The sequence below is a fragment of the Entamoeba invadens genome, assembly GCF_000330505.1.
Source record: "Entamoeba invadens IP1 unplaced genomic scaffold scaff_1105074724831, whole genome shotgun sequence".
Lineage (NCBI taxonomy): Eukaryota > Evosea > Mastigamoebida > Endamoebidae > Entamoeba > Entamoeba invadens.
Window position 1 is genome coordinate 51723 of NW_004443803.1, and position 11598 is coordinate 63320.

The following is an 11598-nucleotide window of genomic DNA, read 5'->3' on the forward strand; positions in this document are numbered from 1 at the left end:
TAATTAAATTTGCATTTTTTATAAAACCCATTAATTTATAACGAAATTACTTGTTGTTTACATTTGTCTTTGAATTAATTTATTTTTGGAAATAATTATATTTTTAATAATAAAATTATAATAAAAATATACTTCGTTATATAGTTTCGATAATGAATAAAAAATGCCGCGGACACGAAAATAATAGAAAGGACACCATATACACATAAAGGACGCCCTTTATAGCGGGAGGACATCCTTAAACCACAATGGACATCCTTCGGCCTATATTCCCGTCCTTCGTCCCCATGTCCGTCCTTTCTCTTTAAACTGACTCATTATTATTAATGTAATTATTAATTAAGAAAATAATTATATAAACTAAAAAAACAAAATAATAATCAAGTCTGTCTAAAAACGTTGTCCACTTGTAAAATGTTGTCCATTTGAAAAAAAAATACACAAAATAAGTTTAAAAATTTGGGAATGAAAAAAAATGTTGAAACCCCAGTAAATATTATGAAACAATATTTTGCGAGTGTTTCGAATTGTTTCCCGAAATATTCCAGTTTTGATGGTCCAAAAATGCCTGGACAACTTCGGAGAGCGGACAACGTTTTCGAACTGACTATAATTGAATTTAATACAACTTTTCAATTATAAATTGAGCACATTTTAAAGATATTTTCTGAGGCTTGCATTTAATAACAAATTTATTTTGAATAATTCAAAAGGTAAAAATATAAATTGACAATTAAGTTTAATAACGACTTTGTGTTTTATTTTGACAATTATAATTATTATTTGTCTGTATTAACTAATAAAATTTACATAAAATAAAAAAAAATCGAAAATTAATTCATTTTTTTTTATCTTGTTAAGGCATTTTTCTGTCTCTGGTTATTTTTCAAACAAACTAAGACCAAAACATTTAAAATGTCAGAAAAACAAATTAAAGTGCTTCCTTCTTTCAGAATAGCTACAAAAAAGTTAACCAAAATATTATTCAAAAAAATAATAAAAAAAGATTAACAAAAATAACGGAATTTATTAAATCACAAATAACTTCAAAATAAAAAAAAAACTTGTCGATATAATATATCAACAAAATATCGAAACCGAATTAAAAAATCGTAAAGAGGCATAAATTGGTATAAAAACCCTATAATCCCATTTTAAAAACCAATTCCAATGGACGCGTTCAACTTCTTTTTTTGTGCCATGTTTAATCGTGTTCCAGTTTTGATTTTCACATTTTTACTGATAGTCTTGCCCATACTTGGGTTATCCAAAGTCGTTAATTTAAGTGACTTTGATCCGTCATTTCAGCAGTGGACTGGAGCATTTAGTGTTCATTTGATTGTTGGTGGATTAGTTCTCATTTTCATTGTTCTATTTTTATTGGGATATTTCCTGAATGGGTATTTACCAGAGTTATCAATAATTGCGTTCAATGTTGGACTCATTATAGTATGTATTACTGGAGTTGTGTTGTCCATTATCATTATACCAATTGCAGCAACCATTAAATTTGATATCACAATCCCTGACCAAGTCATTGCCTTAGAAAAGAATGTTTGTTTCTCTTAACATGAATTGTAAACCTTTGTTTCTATAAATAGTTACTGTATTATAATATATAATTCTTTTTATTATATTCAATAGTTAAATTTATTAAACAAGTTATATCATGATGTATCGGTATATTGGAATAACCAAATTGAATATAATCACAAAAAACGAATTTATTTTCCAATATAATATAATTCTATATTCTTTTTCGTATACAATTAGTATTCTGTTTTTTTTCAAGTCATTTATTTGTATTAAAAACACAATAAGTGACTTGAAAACAAGAATCAAAAGAAACTAACAAGAAGTATGGGTGTTGCTTTGCGTTTGAAGGATATGCGCGCACTGGGTGCCAATGCAAATATTCCATGCATAATACAACAAGCATATATAACGTCTCAGTAGACTATGATATGACCTTTATGCAGAATCTTGAGCAAAATAGTAGTTCTCCAGTTGGTGATTTGAGTGAAGAAAGTAATGCAGACACCCCAAAAGAGTATCGCCCTCATCGACCAAGTGGCGGTTCCTCGTCTTCAAAATCTAAGCCTTCTATTTGCAAAGAATGTCAAAGCGCTTTCAAAGGGTTTAACGTTGGAATGTCTGTTGCTCCGGTGGGTGCAGATGTCTTTATATGCTTTATAGGAGTTATTGGGATATTAATCGGAATGAGGAAATTCAAAAATAGAAGAGAAGAATTGATGAATTAATTGTTATACGTTTTATACTTCTTATCTTTTGCATATGCAAATTTGAATGAAATATTTGGTTAACACCGAACCATTATTTGATATGTAAAACATTTCCAGAACATATTGTTATAAACACCAATAAAACTAACCAGTTTAATTCGTTTTATTATAAATTAATAGTTAAATGTAAATGTTAAGGTGAAATCATTAAAATACAACTTAGGTCGACACGAAATGGTTTATTTACTATATTATATAGTTGTTTTATTTTACATTGTACATTTTTTCAAATTTGGTATTTATTTATGAAACTATAATAACATAGTTTAATAACAATACAATACTAGTAAAATTAATACTTGAAAAGACATAACAAACCGAAATACTTCGAAGTAAAAAAAAATCATTGATCGGTTGAGTTCAAAATTTGAAGCTTCTAGTATTAAAAAATGGTTGTTAATAAATAGTTTTTTTGTACCAAAATGTAATTATTAAATTACCACACTTTTATCCCAATTCTTAAGTTTAATTTTACTACTCGTATCATAAATTGTAAAACCACAGAAAAACAAATTAATTAATAATTATAATTTATTTTATTATAAGATATAGAAATAAGAAGTTTTTTGGCAATATTTACTTAAAACCCCCATTAATTTAAAACGGTAAAGGAAAAAAAGAAGAAGTGAGACATTTTTATATTCAAATCAAAATCATTTTTCTGAAGAAAACAAGATTCGAAGTAAAAAAAATGGACGTAAAAGCCCGATTAAAGAATAATGATTTCTCGAGTTAACAATTTAATCTGTAAATACAATACTTCTTATATGTATATTTATTCTTTGGTAAATGCAACTAAAAACAAAAACTTAATTAAAACAAATTGAAGATTAACAATGATACCGTTACTTCTTTTAACCTTTGCAGTGGCTAAATGGTGTTTAGAAGAGAACAAAATTCAATGTGATTATTGTGGCGTTAACGGAGAAAGTGTGAATGAAATGATTGAAGAAAATGACGTGATTAACTTGAAAAAGTTCAACATTGCTGGAAATTTTAAAGAAATTGAAATTCGGTGTAAAAAACACAAAGAAATACAAATAAATTTCGATGATACTATTTCAAGAATTAAAGTCACTTTTGAGAATGCAAAAGTAGTTTTTCTAAACACAAAACAGGTTTTTGATAATGTAAACAATTCGACTTTTAAAATCAATCCAAATTGGGTGATACAATACAGTTATCTCAAAACAAGTTCCATCAAAAAAGATATAACATGTGGCTCAATTTTACAACCAAATTGTTTGGAGTGTGTTAGTTACAACGGAAATCATTGTTACCAATGTGAAGACGGTTATCAAGTTGCAAATTCTAATGATAATTCTATTGTTAAATGCTATCTTTTAAATGACACTGATCACACTCCAATTTGTGGTGATAGTGGACTTTCTTCGTGGAACCAAGATGGTATATGTATACCAACAAATTGTATCTCATATAACAGCTACACAGGGTATTGCAATTTGTGTTATCAAAATTATTTGTTTGATAATGGAAAGTGTTATCCAAAAGCAACAAATTGTGGAACTTATAATACAAATCAATATTGGTGCAGTCAATGTAACTCAGGATATTTTCCATATTATTATAATTGTGTTCCATGTGGATATATGGAGGGGTGCACAAGTTGCAGTCAAAATCATTACAAAACGTGTTATTCATGTAGCAATGGCTATTACCTCAAAGAAGAAGGATATTATAAAATATGCAAGAAGTGTCCTTCTAATTGTGCCTATTGTAACCAAGATTATAATGGGAATTTAAAATGTTCAAGTTGTGATGGTGGTTATTATGTGGTAAATAACGATTGTATATCGTGTGGTGCTGGGTGCAAAGGTTGTAGTACAGTAAGCGGACAAAGTGGCAAAACACAATGTAATGAATGTTTTGATCATTATTATAACAACGAGAATTATGTTTGCACAGTATGTGATTCAACGTGTGGCAATTGCAATTGGGGAACAGGAATATGCACCACGTGTGCTTCTGGATACGTTTTGAAAACCACATCAAGCACAAAGTGTGAATTGTGCAAAAATTATGACAGTAATTGTGAAACTTGCCTTGAACCGAACAGGCAGTGTTATCAGTGTGTCTCTGGAATGTACCCAAATACCAATAAACAATGTATTAATTGTGATTTGTCATGTAGTATGTGTTCTCAAACAACTGGGTTGTGTTCTGTGTGTGCAAGTGGATATACAAAAACCGTTTCAGACAACCAAACTTGTGATAGTTGCTCAACTGCTTTTCCCATTTGTGTTTTGTGTTCACAAACGCTCAGACAATGCCAAACATGTTCAACGGGATTTTATCCACTTCAGGTATCGCCATATACATGCCAGCAGTGTCACTCAAGTTGTGCAAATAAATGCAACTCGTCAACTGGATATTGCACAACGTGTGTGAGTGGATATGTCCCACAACTCAACCAACCATCTCTAACGTGTGAGTTGTGTTCTTCTTTTGATACCAATTGTCAGACTTGTGCCACTGATGGAACACGAAGTTGCACTTTGTGTAAAAGCACTTATTATATTTCTGATAACAAAAAGTGTTCAAAATGTGATGCGTCTTGTGATTACAAATGTGATTGGAATACTGGATATTGTACTTCGTGTGCATCAAATTATGTTTTTAGCAGTCCAACTTCGAGAGTGTGCCAAAATTGCAGTGAGTTTGATTCAAATTGCGGTTTATGTGCAACTAACTTCAGTCGCAAATGTTTAATTTGTAAAACAAATTTATATCCAAACGACAGTGGGAAGTGTGTTTCATGTGCGACAAATTGCACAACTTGTAATTCAGCAACTGGTATTTGCACGTTGTGTGCATCAGAAAACGTGTTTGAAGACTCCCCATCAAAAGTGTGTGTGTTTTGTAAAACGTTTGATAACAAATGTGAAACGTGTCAAAATGGTGGAAATAGAAGTTGTGTGACATGTATGGTGGGGTATTATCCAGGTACGACAGGAAAGTGTATTTCATGTGATACAACTTGTCAAACAAACACGTGTAATACAAATAACGGTTTATGTACAAAATGTGTTCAAAACTATGTTGTGACATCTCCAACTTCTAAAATGTGTCAGAAATGTTCAGATTTTGATTCAAAATGCAAAACATGTGCAACTAATTTCACAAGAAAATGTGTTGAGTGCAACACCAATTATCATCCAGTCAATGGAAGATGTGTTGTGTGTGATTCGTCATGTGGAGGGAGTTGTAGTGGTGTGACTGGATACTGCACTGGTTGTGCTTCAAATTATGTACCTACATTACTCGATCCTTCCAAATGTGAGCCGTGCTCAACTTTTGATGAAAATTGCACCACTTGTGCAGCAGGAGAAAGACAGTGTTTAACATGTAAAACGTCCAAATATCCCGATGAGACAACTGGAATGTGTAAAAACTGCAGTTGGACGTGTGATAACAACTGTGATCCATCAACAGGAATATGCACAAGTTGCGTTTCAAATTATGTTTTTGAGAATCCAAAATCGAAAGTGTGTGTTCCCTGTAAAAGATTTGATGTGAATTGCAATGTGTGTTCGTCAGACAAACAACGAAGCTGTACCATTTGTGAGAGTAATTATTACCCAAAACAAGGGCTCTGTGTACCATGTGACTACGGGTGCACTACTTGTAGTTCCGCAACAGGAAAATGTTCGGCGTGTCAAACAAACTTTGTGCCTTCAACTGTGAATAACACGGCGTGTGTTCCATGTGCAGATTTTGATAATAATTGCAAGACGTGCGCAACATTGTTTGGGCGATACTGTATTGAGTGCAATGACCATTTCAAGCCTTCGGTTGATGGGGTTTGTGTGAGTTGTGATGTTTCTTGCAACAACAACTGTGATCCAATATATGGAACTTGTACCACATGTTCAACAAATTACGTTTTCACATCGCCACCATCATACAAATGTGATAATTGCAGTGTTTTTGATCAATATTGTGATGAGTGTGCGTCAGATTTTTCAAGAAAGTGTGTGACGTGTCGAGGCGGCAAATACCCCAAAGATGGTGTTAATTGCACCAATTGTGATTCAAGTTGTGGAAATCAGTGTGATGGCAAAGATGGTCATTGCACGGGGTGTGCCACCAATTATGTGTTGTCTGCCACAAACAGTTTACAATGTGAGAGTTGTGTGTCTTTTGATGCAAATTGTCAAACTTGTTCGCCAGACTTTACAAGAAAATGTGTGACATGTGTTTCTGGATATTTTGTGTTTGAAAACAAGTGTAAGAAGTGTGACGACACGTGCAACAATCAGTGTGACAGCTCTACTGGATTTTGCACAGGATGTCAGAACAACATGGTCTTTGGTGATACAAACCAAAGCCTTTGTGTTGCTTGTACTGCATTTGATTCAAATTGCTATATTTGCGACTCTTCTTTCAATAGAGGTTGCAACACGTGTACAAACAGACAATATGTTGATAGTACAAGCAAAAAGTGCATACCATGTAATCCTGCATGTAATCAATGTAATGGACAAACGGGAGCGTGCACTAATTGTTTGCCCAATTATGTAACAAGTTTAACATCAGGTGGTTGTGAAAGCTGTGATTCATTTGATTCCAATTGTAAATTCTGTGCTCAAAACCAAACACGAAATTGCATTCAATGCAACGACACGTATTATCCCGTGTTAACAAGTGGAGAAATGAAATGTGGTTTGTGTGACTCGACGTGTGGAGGGAATTGTGATCCAACAGACGGTCATTGCACAGGGTGCCAAAACAATTATGTTCTGTATGAAACAAACAATTTGAAGTGCCAAAAATGCTCTAATTTCGATAGCAACTGTTTCACATGCAACTCCAATTATGAAAGAAAGTGTACCACTTGCAACACGGGATATTATCCAAATGCAGACGGGAAATGCATTTCTTGTGAAGCTTCGTGTGCACCAAAGACGTGTAACACATCAAATGGCAATTGTGACAAATGCACTGAAAATAAAGTCATCACAAGTCCAATTTCAAATGTTTGTGTTGATTGCACTGCTTTTGATTCAAGGTGTGTGACGTGTTCACCATCGTTTGTAAGAAAGTGTATAAAATGTGTTGCTGGTAGTTACCCACAAACCGCTGGCGATTTCAGATGTAAATATTGTGATGCCACATGTAAATTGAAGTGTGACACGACAAATGGACATTGTACTGGGTGTAGCGAATCGTATGTTCCAACAACATCAGATCCATTTAAGTGTGAAAGTTGCCAAACATTTGACTTTAATTGTGCGACTTGTGTTTCTGATAAAAGAGAGTGTGCTGTTTGCAAAATGGGAAAATACCCAAGTGACTCAAATAAAATATGCCAAGACTGTGACTCAACATGTAACGGCGATTGTAACACAGCAAATGGAATTTGTAACACGTGTTCATACAATTATGTTTTCAATGAACCAAAAGGAAGAAGTTGTGTGCCATGTGCAACATTTGACAGTCATTGTGTAACTTGTGCTTTTGATTATTCAAGAAGGTGTGTAAAGTGTTTAAATGGGTATTACCCCGACACAAATGGAAAATGTGTTGCGTGCTCAACAATAACAAGCAATTGCAACACTTGTAATACAACGGAAAAGAGTTGTTTCAGCTGCAAAGACCCGTATTACCTCTCAAATCAAAAATGTCTATTGTGTGAAGCTGGAACTTACAAAAAGACAGAGATTACTTGTGACAAGTGTTACAATGCTATTTTGAATTGTAAGAACTGTGGAACGGCTTCTGTTGGCAATGCGAAGTGCAACGAGTGTTATCCCCCATACACTTTAAGTTCAAATAGTAAAAGTTGTGACCAATGTGCTTCAACTTCATATTATGACAGAACAACAAATCAGTGTGTAAATAGAAACACGACGTGTTCTGTACAAATTGAAAGCACTAAATGTGTCCATTGCACCGATGATTATTTCATATCAAATGGGATGTGTAAAAATGCTCAAAACTGTAACAGCCCATCGAGTCTGTCACCGGCGTCATGTGATTGTTCAGACCAAATTTCGATCAATTCCGATTGTGTGTCAGTTGCTTCAAATTGCAAATATCAGAAAACAATGAATTCAATTTCAACGTGTTTGGTGTGCAAAGACAATTTTACTTTATCACAAAATACATGTAACAAAATAGAATCAAATGAATTGTATAAAAATGGTGTTCAGTACAGTTGTTTGGATGGCCAATATCTAAATAATAACAATGTATGCGAAGTGTGTCCAAATTCAGCTTCAATTTGTATTAATAATAAAAATAATATCTACACATTGAAATGTAGACCAAACACAGTCACAGATGTTGGTACAGAGCAATGTATAACAGATGAGATGTGTTTGCAATATACACACGATTACTGCTCTCAATGCAAGTCGGTGTCATCACAGATCATCAATGGAATATGCACATCCTGCCAAACACCAAACTGCCGATTTTGTGAAGGAAACAAGTGCAAGCGATGTGCCAACGACTATTTGATGGTCAAAGAGAATCAATGCGTTTCTCAAAGTGACAAAAACTGTGACAAGTCGAGTGTGTCTGGGTGTGTGATGTGTTCAAGTGGGTTCTATCAAGTTGACTCTTTGAACGTTGAAGGCAAATTCGATTTCTGTCTTCCAATACCCCCATCACTATATCCAAATTGTAAACGGCTTGCTTTTTCAACGAGTAAATGTGTAGAATGCAACGATTTGTTTAAATTGAAAGGTGGGGTGTGTAAGGAATCATTCGAAGATGAAGTTCCTGTTGTTCCATCAGAAACGGAACCCGAACTTCCTGTCTCTGTTATATCCAATTCGCATATTGAATATTCACTCAATTTGAAAGGAGTTACTGAGTCCAAATGTCAAATGAGAGACAACAAAGGATGTCAACGGTGTTATGACGGATATTACTTCGAAGACAACGGGTGTGTAAAATGCACCAACGATTGCGGTTCGTGTTACTCACAGACATATTGTACTTCATGTGAAAGTGGGTTTTATCTTGACTCAAAAAATCGATGTCAGACACTTGGTGATTTGAGTGCAAGATGCAGTGTCGCGCTTCCAACCGGTGGTGGGTGTGCTATATGTAGAGATGGATATTATAAAGTGCTCAAAGATTGTATTGTCTGTGACATTTCATGTAGTTCATGTATTAGCAATACTTCGTGTTCTGTATGTGCAGATGGCTATTTCATCATCGAGTCTGAGAGTCGCTTGTGTCAACTCAACACAACAAATACGAATTGTTTGAAAGTTGGGTATTATGGCTGTGAAGTCTGTGCTGATGGATATTACTTATCCAATTCTCGTTGTACAAAATGCAATGAAACGTGTTCTTTGTGTACTTTACAAGGTGTGTGTACAAATTGTGTATCAAAAGATTACGTTTTATTAAATTCGGATTGTGTATACTACTCTGAAATTAAAAATTGCGCAGAAGCTTCAGACTCAAAATGCACGAAGTGTAAAGGAAGTAATAAACCGTCAGATGTAGGTGATGAGTGTATCTATCAAGTGAACTTAGGAGCTGCAATAGGTGTACCATTATCTATAGTATTTGTTATTATAGTATTAATAGCAATAATAATAGTAATTGTCTATCTCTTATTCATGCGTCACAAAGAAAAGGAGAAACTTCAAAACATCTGTGTCTTCCAAATGAAGCGTTCGAATATAACGATGACTCCATTGAACAAACAGATTTGTTGTAACAAGAATCCCATTCGATTTGATTTAGAGGAAGACCCTCCAATTGGTGTTGATGAGGAGACACGGGACTTGATCTGCATTGGAAACACCACAAAACACAATATGAAAGTCCAATTCAGTGTAATGGCAGGGTGCGACCACTACGAGATCAGAACAGTTCCTTCTTTGATATCATTAAAGAAGGGAGAAGCTTGTGAATTTGAAATATTTATAAAGCCATTGTGTTCATGTGAAATGAAAGAAGACATCATGGTCATTGGTCTTGACATTCAAACGGGGATTCAATATAACGAGCGAATTCAAGTCGAAACCAAGACGAAAAACACGACGAAATTGAATTACAGAGAACTTGAGGAGACCAAGAAAATAGGCGAAGGCTCCTTTGGAATTGTCTTTAAAGGGACTTTTAGAGGGAAAACAGTTGCGATCAAAAAATTGAAAAATTCCAATGCGACAAAACAGGCGATTGACGAGTTTGAGAAGGAAGTGAGTATGTTAGACAAATTTAGAAGTGATTTTATTATTCACTTCTACGGCGCTTGTTTCATCCCAAGTCATATTGCGATGATCACTGAATTTGCCGAACATGGGTCTTTAGCTGATATGATAAACAAAGAGAAAGAAATCAGTCTTAAAATGAAGATTAAAATCTTGTGTGATGGAGCAAGAGGAATACAGTATTTACACGAGAATGGCATTTTACACAGAGACATTAAACCAGACAATATTCTTGTTATTACAATGGAAGAGAATGTCAAGGCTAATGGAAAGTTGACTGACTTTGGAAGTAGTAGAAATATTAATATGTTAATGACTAACATGACTTTCACTAAAGGAATTGGAACACCAAAATATATGGCGCCTGAAGTGTTAAATAAAGAACATTATAAGAAGTCATCCGATGTCTATTCACTTGCTGTGACTATGTACGAGGCGCTTGTGTGGGGAGAAGCTTTTCCTAAGAGCGAATTTAAATACGCGTGGTCGATTGCCGATTTCATTACAAGCGGAAATAGAAGACAAAGAACGGAAAACATGAATGAAGAGGCTTATATTATAATGAACGAAATGTGGGCACAGAAACAAGAAGAACGACCAACAGTTGAAATTGCAATAGAAAAATTACACAAATTGTACGAATCACTACTTTGAAATGATTTTTATTTTCTTTTGATTTATTTTTATTAACACCTTAAATAACATTGAACAAAATTCAAGTGGTCTAAAAATCGGGAAATCTCGAGTTTATTAAATAAATTTCCAATATTATAGAGTTTGTATTATGTGCATAAACATTACACAAGCCAAAAAAGGAATAATCATCAAATTTTAAATTAATATCTTTGTAAAAACAGGCAAAAACAAATATAAAAGAGTTATTTTAATTGTTAAGTGCATTTCAATTGATTTTTATCTTTTTTTAAATATCATTTACTCCAGCAATAATACTATTAATAAATAGAATTATTAAGTAATAATGAACTTAACAATTGGTTTAATGACGTGGTTGATATTTTTTATAATTCAAAAAAGAAGAACAGAATTATTAGAAATAACATATGTTTGATGCAATGCGCCAAGAAAAAGAGTTATCT

The 11598-nt window shown here is 33.6% G+C and overlaps 2 protein-coding genes across 2 annotated transcripts; both read left to right on the top strand.

The window, feature by feature from the left end:
* Window positions 1-1170: 1170 nt before the first annotated feature.
* EIN_412480 (hypothetical protein) lies at window positions 1171-1956 on the top strand (the record flags this gene model as incomplete). Its single annotated transcript, XM_004262092.1, has 2 exons — window positions 1171-1554; window positions 1837-1956. The coding sequence occupies 2 exons, from the start codon at window positions 1171-1173 to the stop codon at window positions 1954-1956; spliced, it is 504 nt and encodes a 167-aa protein (XP_004262140.1).
* A 1183-nt stretch (window positions 1957-3139) lies between these two features.
* On the top strand, window positions 3140-11155 carry EIN_412490 (protein serine/threonine kinase, putative; the record flags this gene model as incomplete). Its single annotated transcript, XM_004262093.1, has 1 exon — window positions 3140-11155. The coding sequence occupies one exon, from the start codon at window positions 3140-3142 to the stop codon at window positions 11153-11155; it is 8016 nt and encodes a 2671-aa protein (XP_004262141.1).
* Window positions 11156-11598: the final 443 nt, after the last annotated feature.